The sequence below is a fragment of the Priapulus caudatus genome, unplaced genomic scaffold, assembly GCF_000485595.1.
Source record: "Priapulus caudatus unplaced genomic scaffold, Priapulus_caudatus-5.0.1 Scaffold195, whole genome shotgun sequence".
NCBI lineage: Eukaryota > Metazoa > Priapulida > Priapulimorpha > Priapulimorphida > Priapulidae > Priapulus > Priapulus caudatus.
This window is the reverse complement of record NW_014577256.1, coordinates 62,831-77,164: the sequence shown is the minus strand read 5'-3', so window position 1 is coordinate 77,164 and position 14,334 is coordinate 62,831. Positions and strand designations below refer to the sequence as shown.

Here is a 14,334-nt window from a genome sequence, read left to right as displayed (position 1 = left end):
CAAAACGGGGACGGAAAGTTATTTATGGTGGACATAATTCTTTGATTTTAGGACGGAAGTGGTCAAAACGGGGACGGAAAGTTATTTATGGTGGACATAATTCCTTTGATTTGATTGGCTCCGAATAATGCGGGCAATATTCGATTATATGCGGGCATATATTCCTCTCTTCCCATTGGTCGATTATATGCGGGCATATAATATGTAGTCATGTATTTTCTTGATTTTTGTCCACTGTGGCGCAACCATATACGCGGGCGCATAAGTTGTAGGTAAGTTATGCGATCGTTGACACACGTTCACACACGTTACTTGTAAGTTACTCATAAGTCGAAATTACGTTGAGAATAATGTTCTTAGCGCTACGCCAAAACTTATTTCTAACCTACGAGTAACCGTGCTTTGAACCTATGTGTAACTTATCTCCAACGCATATTGACGTATGTAGACGTATTTGACGTGTCCGGGACGACCACAGAATTACTGAACATGTTTCTAACTTGCAGCTACCGTATAATGGCGTATTGGAGCGTTTAGGGGAATTGGTATATAAAAATGGTATTGGCATGTTGATACTGCGATGTCTAGTGCGGTTATGATTTGAAGTCGTCGGAGCGGCAGCCTTTTTATAGGCTACGACACGTGATCGTCGGCGATACGCTGCCGCGCGCTATGCTATAAGTTAGACTATCGTTGGGCAATAAGTTGTGAACGCCAGCAACACGCTATTAGCATGGAAATGTCTATATTCAGGCCGGTACGGGAGATTACGGTACGCATATATTTGCTATATATGAGCTAATCGTGCGTCAATAAACTCAATATTACAGCAGGAAGGTAATTAGTGTAGGACACGCGAGGTTTGCCATTAATCTAATCGTAATCATTTCGATAACTCCGTTCAGCAATTATCGGCACGCAGATTGATCTTCGTAATGACTTAACTATAGCACAGCAATCGAGTTTAAGGAATATGGTGGCGAACAAAACGGTCTGCGAGGAGCAGGCGGGAGTGTTTGTGCGTGAGTGTGGCAAGGTTGTTTGTCTACACATTTAGCACACGACTGAGAAGCAACTCGGGGTCTCGACTCTCCCCGGGAGGAGAGATTCGACAATGGAGATACTCGTTTATACACGAGCGGACGTGGCGTCCTTGTAAGGGATGGGCGATCAATTACTCACATAAACTGACCGTGTACATAGGAATCTAAATCGACACATCTGCTAGGTAGTTTGGGTTGCAAGGATGGTTCCCTTGTTTGGACGGGGGTATCTGTGGTTGCTAAATTTAAGCGTATATATAAGACAGTCGAAGCGAGCACAGTCAGTGTGAGTGCTAACATTGTCAGTGCCTGCGACGTGCGTGTTATCAGTCCGTGAGTATGTAAGTTCTTTCTTACCTAATGGCTTAAGGTTCTTCTTCATGCACATAGATCTATATGCCACTATAGACCTATAACTGTCTTGTGTTCTTATTTGTTCTATCGTAGTAATTAAGCTATCTTTTAGTATGAGCAATAATCTTTCTATAATTCTAAACGTCGTTCTTATAGCTGTGTAAGTCGCACTCGCACCGTAGAAACTGTCTGCACCTCTTGTGTACTGTCGTACGTATATTATTCTATTAACTGCAGGAGCTTTCCTGAATAAATCTATTCTTTGTGGCACTGTCTACACTTCTTCTCTTGTGAATATAAGTGTTAACATTTCTATACACTTCTTGTAAGTCGGACTCTAACCGCCTACATTGTTGCCGTGACTTCGTGTCCTGGGTCTCCTTTGCGATAACGTATATACGCTACCACTATACTGTGGCGATCACGAACCTTGAGCCAGACGAGAAGGACTTGCGTACGAGAAACTAACTATAGACGGGTAAGTCTACCATTCGTTACCAGCGTTATAATTGTAAATTTTAAAGTTGTAGCGTGCTACTGCTACAGTTCTGAACGTGCTTGTTCATTGTGACTCGTGTGTAACACTCTTATTATGGCTTCCCACGTTTCGCCTCATAGTGATAATTACTACATCCCCGTTTCGGCGATGATGCCGGCAGGTGATAGTTGTAATGGCATCACAGAAATGCAGTCTTTTCTCACCAACTGAGTAAGTGGCACATGTATCAGTAAAACTAGAAATGGGTAAAAATATGTAAAAAGGAAATTTGATATTGAGGTTATGACGGGATTGGGGGATATGTCTAAAAAAAGAATGCAGTGTGTTTGAAAGGTTCCCTCTAAAAAGAAAAAGTGAAATGTACAGGAAAATGTACAGGAAAATTACAGGAAAATGTACTCATTTAAAAGAAACTAAAGTTTGTCACCAGCAATACATTGTTGCTGAGAAACACGGATGGTATGTGTTGTATTAAATGTAGTTGCGATCACTGTCTGAGTGTGTATATGTATTTACGTGCAGTATGTTGGGCTGGAGATAATTAAATGTTGTAGCTGAATCTGGCTTCATTATAACGCAGTTAGCGTCTGTTTGGGCAAGCCTTATATTACGTATATATATTACGTCCCTCCCTTCATGCGATAGGGGAAAGTATAGATAAAGTATGGAAGTTAGCTGAATTGCGGGGATTGATGCGGAAATTTTCGCGTTCGGCGGGGCTGTAACTGATACGTAACAGATAGCGTGCTTCGTTACTCTGTTTCTTAAATAGAAGTGCGCCTTTGCTAAGTTAAATACGGATTTAGGTCGGACTCACGTTACGGAGTTCTATATAGCGGAGGCCTACAGGACACTCAGCTCTTCTCAGCGTTGCTCAGGCTGGTCGAGAATAGCAGTCGGATTGCTAGTGTTCCAGATTCTTTGTATAACCATAAAGATTTGGACATTGCTTTCGATACATTAGCAGATGCAGTATATGGAAGGAAGATTTAACGTGCATCACGTGAGCAGAGCGCATGCAGCACATGTTTAAATAATATCCGGACAACCAAAACTCTTGAGGGACAACCATATGCTACTCTCTTGGTTGTCCTCCGGACAACCCCCAAAAAAACCTTAAAATTGAGCACTATTATGTAGTTAAAGAATTATGACTACAACTTGAGATCTACAAGAATTAACTTGCTCACACGTAATTTTTCAATTATAACCAATAAACTCAGGATGCGAAACGTAAATTCTTTTTCACGGAATATTACAGCAGATTGAGTGGGCTATTTCACATACAAATTTCACGTGTTCAATCGTCGTGAATAAGATTAGAGTAATAATGCTTTCATCTGCCAACACGTCAGGTGGTTAATCTAAAATATGTGTAACGTACGTACTGCTAACACATATTAGACAATTGCAGCTACATATATATATATGCATGACACTATTTATGAAATGAGGAAGTTCTTGCAACCAGTACCCCCTGCGTCCAGTTTCTTGTCAATAAAATTCACAACGACCTCAGCTGCTATAGCTACAGTGACCTGTAGAAAGGAAAGATCTGCCTTTTAAAAACAGCAACTAATTTTCGATGAATTTTGGTTATCCATCTTTCCTTCTAGAACTAGAAATGGCAGTTGTCGGCTTGTCGCCAACCACATGTATCCCCCGCGATCTAGTATGAATGAAATATCTCCTGGTTTTAATTGGTACGCGACACACCTTCTCCCCAAGATGTGTAAGTATACCAATTTTGCTCGCGCGAAGTCAATTAGGAGCCGAGTTATAGAGCGGAAGAGAAATATGATTAGGGTGAAGAGGTCAAGGTCAAGGTCAAATAAAAGTCGCAGTGACCTGGTTTTGTACGCGACACACCCTCTCCCCAAGATGTGTAAGTATACCAAGTTTGGTCGCGCTAGGTCAATTAGGGGCCGAGTTATAGAGTGGAAGGGAAATATGATCAAGGTCAAGGTCAAGGTCAAATAAAAGTCGCAGTGACCTGGTTTTGGTACGCGACACACCGTCTCCCCAATATGTGTAAGTATACCAAGTTTAATTGGTCACACTAGGTCAATTAAGGGTTGAGTTATAGAGCAGAGCGGCGCTGCAAACCAAGTTTGGTTGCGCTAGGTCAATTAAGGGTCGAGTTATAGAGTGGAACGAAAAGTGTCTGCGGCGGCGGCGGGGCGGCGAGCGGCTGCTGGACAAACAAACATGAAACCATAATTATAGTATCCCCACGGACTTCGTCGTGGGGGATACAATTATCAAGATATTGTGTTACTTAAATAATGATTTATTATAGAGGTATATGCATTTAAAATTGTTTACTTGCGTTCACAAATGTCCTTCTAGTATATGTTTTACCCTAAAGATTTGCTATAAGAACAAATATCCAATATGTGGTAATTGAAGTCAATGGGAAAACGCTATTAACGTTGGCCGTTCGGTTGCATATTTTGTGCAGAGATAATGCAGTCAGTCATAGTACGCAGAACACGTTTTTAATTATTTTAGGCTTTGATTGTAAGTAATTTGAACACATTTATTACACCTTTGAGTAAACTCACTTGCCCTATCCTTTTCTCCTCTTGATCCCATTTCTTTTTCACGCCTATACCCACTCTCTCAAATGGCATGTCCTTCTTTACCAAGCTAACACAAAAACGTTACTATAAACTACTTATTATAACGTTTCTTTATCTCCTAACCCTAAATACTCTATATTTTTATTTATATATAATATACATATATATATATTTTTTTCTTCTTTTTTTCTTACGCTGCTCCTATTTTTGTCACCAACATTTTTTTTCATTTCTCTCTCCTCATCCTCTCCAATACATTGAAAACGCTTGTAATTCTTTTCTGAAGTACACAATCTTTGCCTGTTGGTAAATGTGAGTAGTGGGTTCAATTTTAAAATTTTGATTGTATTGCAATAGTTGAAATGTACTATTGATACTATTGCAGTATTGCGTTACTATATTTAAATGTGCTCCAGGTCCCATCTCTACCACCGTCGTCCCACCGTCTCCTCCACCTCATCCACCTCCTAACCCTAACCATAACCCCTTTCCTTTTCTACCTTCTCCCCCTCCCGTATTTGTTCTCCGTCCCTTCCCCATCAATCTCTCGTGCTCTCTCCTCCATCCCAATTTACCATATTCTTCTCTTTCCGATCATCCACCTCGATCCTGTGCTCCTCCCCCCTGCCTCATCCTCTGTTCTCTTTGTGGGAGCAAACAGAGGTTTACTATATATGTGACCAATTTTTCTGTGACCAATTATCCGTTTTACCAATATTCCGATGACCAATTTTCAATCATGAAAAACATGATTGACAAATCATGCGACCAGTATTACGGGTACTTAATTTGCCAGCGATGTATTAATTGCCATCAGGCAAATTGCAATTAATCGATAGTTCGATGTATCGTCACATACTTAGCTGCTGGTGCTGGCTTTGCCCGAAACAGTATAACGTCCTATTCTAGAGTAACATCAAGAGTAGAAATAATAAGAGATCCTATTAGTATTATCTACTCTTGATAACATTCAACCTCGACTGCAAGCGCCATGACCGCGTCTGCACTAGTCATGATTAGTGATGCGTGAACTGCGTGCACGCACGCTATTCCAGACAAAGAAGTGTCTGTTTGAATTACGAATGGCTGATCCGTGCGCGTGCTGAATTCACCAGCTCCAAAACAAACAGGGGCGCTCAGTAAAATTTCATCTTGACAACTGGTTGGAAACTCAGGGGCAATATCACAGGCAGGCACTTGGAACGTTTCAATAATACACGAGCCGCAGAGCGTCTGGGCTCATCTGAGGTCTGTTGCTACGGTTATAAACGTAACATTTAAGTCGTGCGTAGTGACACCTTTGTTAGGCGCAGATATGCAGATATGCAGTTGCGTACACATCATTTCAGCAACCTTCTGCATTCTGCATACCTCCCAAATCTTTCTAGACGAAAACCTAACGCGCCAACCAAAAAAATTAGCAATTACGACCATTGGATTTATTCTCGCCCTACGTGCAGAGTCGAAAGGCTTCTGCAATCGCCAGAACTGCTCAATTGACCGATTATCCGGCTTTCTGTAGTACCCAGAAGGCTTCGAGTAGTTAGTTCTACATAGAGGGCAGCGAATTGGATGAAAAGGCGCCACGAGGTGGCGCTGTTCGCGCTTCGCGCGTATATCCGGGCTGCAGATCGTCGAGTTGGATGAAAAGGCGCCACGAGGTGGCGCTGTTCGCGCTTCGCGCGTATATCCGGGCTGCAGATCGTCAAGCTATATACATCAGGTATTATACAGTATTCTTAAGTGTACATCACATATACAGTGTTATTAATAAGCTTTTTTTCGTGTGTTCCTTTTATGAATTTTGAGCAAATTTCCAGAGAAAAATAATCAGATGAGTCATTGTCAGATGAGTCATTGTCAGATGAGTAACTGTCATTGAAACGTATGACAGTGTTAAACTACAATTGGTAATCAAGACAAGCAGTAAACATTCGACAAGGAAGAGTGCGTCCTATGGAGGAGTTTCACGCAGTATACACGCCATCAAACACTCGCACAGCCTCAGCACTCGTTGCTCGCCAACACATAATCAATAACTATACGTCTGGTACTATTACGAATAAAATATTCGAGCCTGCATGATCACTGCGAAGGCAAAGGCTGTACGTACAGTCTCACGGACGCACACACACGCATACACATACTGACGCGAATATATAATGACGGTGTTTCACCTGGGAGGTCGCACTAGCTTTCTGCTGAAAATACATAGTCGTACATTTAATTTGGTGTAGTAAGTACTGCTTGAAGTACCGGTAAGTACGGCTGCAACGTTACGATTGCGCTGACAAATGCGCTATACGTACAGCTAGAGTCGACCTAGTCCAACAACAAGTAAAGCCTGTGCCATGCGAGAGTGAAGATTGCTCTGAGAAGCTGTGCTTGCACGAGTTGTCGTTATTATGTAATATTATATAAATAATAAGGAAATCCAAAATAGTAAAGGTTCCCGATCACGCACACTAAAACGCGCGCGCTCGCTGGGCGCTCGCTCGCATATTTTGCGCACGCACGCACGCACGCACGCGTGTAAGGACACGCATACACAAAAGTAATAGGAGTGAGTGCATCATTAATAAAAGATTACATAACTCGATCATTAACTGTCATAAGTACACTATAGACTACTGGCGTACTGCACTACCTCCAGGCACATGCAATGTTATTTGAGAGCGTTGTATTAAACATGATATTATTCAATTCACCGCCTTACATAGTATTCAGTATTAGTACTATTAGTACCGGTATTACTATTAGTAGGCCTATGAGTTAACAAGGACTATACGCCTTACATTCAACATTGATGACGAAAACAAGAAAACTTACCTATTTGAATTAGTGCCAGGATCTCAACGACCGGTAGAATATAACCCTGTAAACTCCTCATTGCGGTCTTATGTCATAAGTGACAGCACGAAAATCGCAGTACGTACAGTAGTACGTATAGTTCTGTCACTGTGAAAATCCTATAATTTGTAGACCGTGCTATAACGGCAACCGTACCGCACACAATACGTACTCGCTGCTAGCTGCGATCATGAAATGGCGCTGACGCCGCTGAGGCTGCTATTAACAATGAGCGGTGACGAATCCATGACGAATCCATGCTGCGAAAACGAGGCTACGATGCGAGCATCGCTGCAGCATTCCGTATCGAGGCAGCGCTCCGTAGCTATTTTTAGATTCGTCCGTAAGATATATATACGCATTTATATGATCCTATCTGCAGCAAGGCAAGGCTAGCTATGGTTCTGAATGTTAACAATGTTTTCGTCAAAACGCTCAGGTACTAAACCTGCCGAATACTACCCGATAACATTGCGGAGGTGAAGCATAAAAATAGGTTTATTTATCAGACGGTGGACGGTTCTTCTAGGCTAATACACGACACGGTGATACGTACCGTATACCTGCACGAAAACATTTCGCACATGTAAACTTTTCACGACTTCACACAGGTAGTAGGTTGGGCGCATACGCCAGTTTTTTTTGTCAAAAGGGATCAATGTATCAATGTATGTAGCTACGTTGGGGGAGCTGAATGTGGCGTACGGGCCGAATGTGTGTGCGCGCGCTAGAGCGAGGCATCTGACAGGTCACCTGGACGTCAGTCGGTCACTCATAACCACGGCGAGGTCAGGAAACAAACGGAGTAGATGTTTTTGTTCCCGCAGCCTCTGCTCCAGAGACCGGTATCAGCAGGAGGCCAGGGACGTATACGAAGTCGTTAAACAACATTTAAATATTGCGCGAGTTCTCACGACTGGCCGGCACTGCGAAGTCGTGAACTCTTGCTGAACGCTGCGTTTACACATTTCAGTGAGTGAGTTATATATATTTAGTGGTTTGCAGTGCACAGTGTGTATATAGAAGAAAAATGGAGACAACAATTAATAACGGGGGGAGGGATCGAGGGCAGCACTATGACACTGGGCCACATCATCTCCAACCATCTCGCCTCTCGTCTTTCTGCCTTCGTGACATAGCATTCGTTCGATATCGTTCATTATCACATGCTCCGCTGTCTAACAGAACACAAGCTCGGTGTCCTCGCGTAATGCCTAGCTAGTGAATCCCACCACTTATTGGCTGCACCGTGGTTCTTTCTGCATAATTATTTCACTATCACTCGTTCTGTGAGTTACAGTTATGAGTTCTGGAAGACCAACCCAAAATACAACATCTAGGCAGTCGATCTAACAGAGCAACAACAATTAACAATCAAAGCTCAACATTACGGTGTGTAATTCAACACTTGCCATGACAGAAAACAACACGCAAAATATGAACTGCTGACCATATTTTTAAAACGTAAAAATGCTTGTCGGGACACAAGAGAACATAACATATAATATAACATGACATAACATCAGGAGTGTCGTTATACAGATCTATATTACTATGGCTGCATGGCACTCCTGATAACATTAGGCGCAGATATGCAGATATGCAGTTGCGTACACATCATTTCAGCAACCTTCTGCATTCTGCATACCTCCCAAATCCCATTGGTTGATACAAATCGCGTGCCTGAAACTCCTGTTTTATGGTGGATTGTGACCCTAAACCTAACCCTATTAAAAAAAAATTTTATTGTTGTAAATAAATCATGTACATATTTGCGTTAATTGGAAAAAATTAGTTAAATGGATAAAGATATAAAAATACAGAAAACAGGTAAATAATAACAAATCTGATGGGATTTGATCCAACGACCTTTGAGCCGTGACGCCTGTGCTCTAGCCGATGGGCTATCCAGGCTTATTGGCTTTCTAGATTATGGATGTGCCATGAATATGAGAACACTGTGACATCATTGAAGCAGTTCAGGAATCCATGTTTAACCCTCCTCTTGAGGGTCAAAAGGTTATCAGACTCTTACCCTTCGCACGTCAGTGGAAAGCACATTTTATGGTCCTTCCAATAAAGTGATAAAAATGGTAGGTCAGCGCTGAAACAAAAAAGTTTTTCACTCTGTCCATTAGGCCATATCCTCAGAAAATGCCTGATATCTGACCTTTCCCCCACTGCCCTTTGACCTGTGACCTCCAATTTCGCACTGGTGATGGGTTTCCTGCCCATCACACCATATACACCGAATATTAAGAGCATAGGTCGAGCCGTTCAGATTTGTGCCGCAATTTCGTATTTCCTCCTATACATTAAGTTAAGGGGGAAATATTCCCCCTCCGTTTACACATCTTGACCTTTGACCCTGTACCCCCAAATTTGTCATCCTGATTCCTTTTCACGATCTTTGGTAACTATCTGATATGGTTAGGGTTAGGGGCGGGGTAGGCGTAGGCGACTCCCTAGACTCGTTAGTGGAGTAGGCGAGGTACGGTACGGCATATTAGATAGTGCCAGGGTACGTTCCGGTATACCGGACCGTACCCATGCAGGGTACGTTCCGGCAGTACCCTGGGGGACATAGACCCTATGAGCTCTAATTTGCTGCACATATTAGCCGCGTTCACACGTAGCAAGAAATCCGGTATTTAGCGTTATGATTTAGCGTATTTAGCGGTATGACCATGGCCCTGTCACACCTTGCCGATTTAGCCAGCGTATGCCGGACGTATCAAAAATTTGGTGAATACGCTGGCGTACGTCGAATAAGTTATGGGTAAGCTTTGTATAAGTTAATAGCACGCTGAAGCACGCTGTTATACGTCGTAGTACGGCGAGGTCGTCGAAAATTTTTGAGCATGCTCAAAATTTTCCGACGTATGCCAGCGTATGCCCATACGTCTATGGTTGGCCACGGTGGACAAAAATCAAGAATACATGACTACATATTTATGGTCACCATAAATCATATTTATGGTCACCATAAATCGACCAATGGGAAGCGAGGAATATATGCCCGCATATAATCGAATTAGGGAGGGAGGAGGAGGAGGAGGAGGAGGAGGAGGAGGCAGAGGGTGATGCTGAGGAGGAGCAGGAAAAGTAGGAGGAGGAACAGAGGGTTATGCTGAGGAAGAGCGAAGTGATAAAATGATAGTTACACGGAGTTGAGTGCATGTGGGGAGAACTGGAATGGATTAGGAGGGGTAAGGACCAAGATAACGGAGAAGTGGGGTGCACCGTGCAGCAACCGAGAAGTATGGGGGGGGGGGAGTTTCATACAGAGGGCGAGAAGAGCGGAAAGCGGGAATGGCAAAAGAACAGGGAGGCACCAATAATCACTCAAATCGGTTTGACTTGATTGAATATTGTGCCATTAGAAGTTCTGCAAGCACCGCAGTTGACATCTATAATACGATAGCAAGTAAACTACTAAATTGTTGTTGCTTGAATATTGACAAGTGAATAGTAAACGTAGTAGTAACTAAGAGTGCCTTGCTTCTATGCTCCTGAGCTGCTCCGGAAAACAAGCAAATTAACCCCTTTGTAATTAACCCCAATTTGGTACACGAGAAATGTGAAACTTAGTTGACCTTTTCTCTTGCTCAGTGGGCAATCGAAAATGGTCAATCAAAAAGCATCATCCCTCTTCCTCCCTTTCCTTACAATCATTTCCTCTCCTGCACTTCTATCTCCCCCTCTGCTCCTCTTTCTCGCCATTTTCTTATTCACCCGCACCTCCTACTCCTCCTTGCCATCAGTGCATGACTGCAGGTGCCTTAATTCTTCTTATCCTCTCCATCATCCTACCCCAAGTCTGCTCATCCTCCTTCTCAACATCACCCCAATGTGAAATAATCTATAATTGTGAGTCTTATAAAGACAGTAAAACATCGTCTCTCCCTGAATTTCTCATTCCGCCTGATATATATACTCGTTTATGAAATGCGTGTAGTGGAATAGTATAGTATCATTTTACAGCAACCACTGTAGAATTCGGTGCACGAACATCCAGAGAGACCGGGTACAAGATGGCGTTGCGCAAAAGATGCGTTGTTCCCCGACCGCCAAGAGCGGTTAAACCGCGCACTTCCGCGGGACTGGGCGCACGCGACCGCGGTGTGTTGTATGTAGTATTTCGCGCTGCTCGCTATACGAATCCGCGCGCCGAAGGAGGGCGGGCCCGCGAATCCGTATAGCGGGAAGCGTAACATCNACTCTTTTTTTACAAAAGATACTAACAGGGGAGCACATCTATTATTATATGGCAAACATTTGACAGCAAATACTGAGCCAATTTCCCCTCGATTACCACATCCAACAATTAATATAGCACACAAATTCACCATGATTAATTCAACTGTGCATGATGACGGCCGGCGAAGTTTACGGATAGGTTCCTTGGGCATGTGTACTCTACTAGTCGTGTATCGTACTCCAATATGGCCCACTGGAAAAATCGTGACTTCATGCGAGACCACTCTACTGCATGGTATGTTTTCCAGTGGTTCTTCATTTAACACCTAAAAAAATCAAGATGACAATAACAATCAAAGTAAATCGATATTCAAAATAATAATAATAATGACTTGGCTGCAAGAATCATTCTTTTGCACTCCCTTAGCACCGTATGCGTTTCTGCATTTATACTATTATTAATTAATACTCACACTCAGGACACAACCATGCCCCCTTGGGAGCACTATACACACTCGCACGCATGCACGCGCGCGCACACACACATACATACATAATTACATACAAACATACATACATACACACACACACGCACGCACGCACGCACGCACACACACCATGATTTAGGTAAATTAATATGACTCTGGCCACCTGTGCAGACTGCAGACCCATGCTCTATCATTTATTAGGTTATTAGTGATTTAAAATCGTAACACGAAAACAAAAATAACTAGAGCACTCGGAGAGCGCAATGCAGACCTCCGCCAAGGCAGCTGTGAAAATTTTTTGTCACTGTGAAATTTTTTATTAATTAATTAATTAATTAAATAATTAATTGCATCCGGATCACCACCAAAATGCGCGCTACTACACATTTACACAAACACCGCTTGATATTATTTGAACATATCAATCAACAAGAGCCGCAGAGCGTCTGGGCTCATCTGAGGTCTGTTGCTACGGTTGCATTTAAGTCGTGCGTAGTGACACCTTTGTTAGGCGCAGATATGCAGATACGCAGTTGCGTACACATAATTTCAGCAACCTTCTGCATTCTGCATACCTCCCAAATCCCATTGGTTGATACAAATCGCGTGCTTGAAACTCCTGTTTTATGGTGCATTGTGACCCTAACACTAACCCTATTAAAAAAACAAAAAATTAATGGTTGTAAAAATTATTTGTTGTTATTAAATTGTTGTAAATAAATCATGTAAATATTTGCGTTAATTGAAAAAAAAAAAGTTAAATGAATAAAGATACAAAAATACAAAAAACAGGTAAATAATAAAAAATCAGATGGGATTCAATCCAACGCCCTTTCAGCCGTGACGCCCCATGTGCTATACGCGTTCGGCTATCCAGGCTTATTGGGTTTCTAGATTATGGATGTGCCATGAATATGACAACACTGTGACGTCATTGAGGCAGTTCAGGAATCCATGTTTAACCCTCTTCTTGAGGGTCAAAAGGTTATCAGATACTTACTCTTCGCACGTCAGTGGAAAGCACATTTCATGGTTCTTTCAATAAAGTGATAAAAATGGTAAGTCAGCGCTGAAACAAAAAAGTTTTTTACTCTGTCGTCCATTAGGCCATGTCCTCAGAAAATGACTGATATCTGACCTTTCCCCCACTGCCCTTTGACCTGTGACCTCCAATTTCGCGCACTGATGATGGGTTTCCTGCCCATCACACTATACACCGAATATTAAGAGCATAGGTCGAGCCGTTCAGATTTGTGCCGCAATTCCGTATTTCCTCCTATACCTTAAGTTAAGGGGGAAATATTCCCCCTCCGTTTACACATCTTGACCTTTGACCCTTGACCCCCAAATTTGTCATCCTGAGTCCTTTTCACGGTCACGTATTTTAGCTCTGTCGTCAAGCTCTTCCTCTTCGGCAATGTCTAGCCACTCACTCTATGTCTCATCAAACCGTTGCAAGACGATATTTCCCTCTTCTCTAGCGATATTAAAATCGCTTCGGAGTAACCTATTTAACTCAGCTAATGTTTCATCTCCTATATCTAATACCTTTCTCTGCTCTCCATATTGAAAGAGAATCTACAATACAAAACGAATTCGTCTGACATACAGAACGCAAACTCACATGTTTATATCATTTCATATCGAAATAGCTCGCAAATACAGGTAATCCAAATAAATTCTAAATCTTAGACCCTTAAACTCTCTCATAAAAGACATCAAATACTGCGGATGGTCGGGTATATTACAATAAATTAAAGATTCCTAAAGATTTGAACTTACTTTCTTTTGCACGAGTTCCGCCATCTTGTTTAACGGTTCAGCGTTAAATCCCCCGCTATATATAGGCCCTATGCCCCGCTATTCAAGGTACGCATTAAATTCCCCGCCCCCGGGGAATTTACGCTGTTAAATGCGCGTTAAATCCCCTGCATATCCCCGTTAATTCCCCCACCCGTCCCGGGGGTCGGGGGTGGGGGTGTCAATTGACTAGTGTGTAACATTGAATTAAGAGTTCATGTTGAAATGATGAAGTAGAAATCCAAACGTGTGTATTAAACTGAACAAACTTTAATAACTTGCACACAGTGTATAGTCACATCTTGCACAGAGAGACAAAGACACGCGCACACGCGCCTAAGCGCGTGTGCTTTCTCCCGAGACCACAACCAGCCTTTAGATCTGTAAATCATATGTTACAAGTGCAATGCACGCGTAGTACGCTGCTACACAACATCTATTTCTTATATATTAATTAATTGATGATATGTGCAGAGTTGTTTCTAGGAAACCCTCCGACATGCATAGATCCATTGACC

General features: G+C 42.4%; 1 protein-coding gene across 1 annotated transcript in view; it reads right to left on the bottom strand.

Annotated features, from left to right (window-relative positions):
- The window catches only part of LOC106807097, a 26,039-nt gene extending 18,515 nt beyond the window's left edge, over window positions 1-7,524 (bottom strand). Inside the window, exon 1 of the mRNA XM_014809350.1 lies at window positions 7,308-7,524. Coding sequence (XP_014664836.1) covers window positions 7,308-7,368 — 61 coding nt within the window. The 5' untranslated portion in view covers window positions 7,369-7,524. The remainder of the gene's footprint in view (window positions 1-7,307) is intronic.
- Window positions 7,525-14,334: the final 6,810 nt, after the last annotated feature.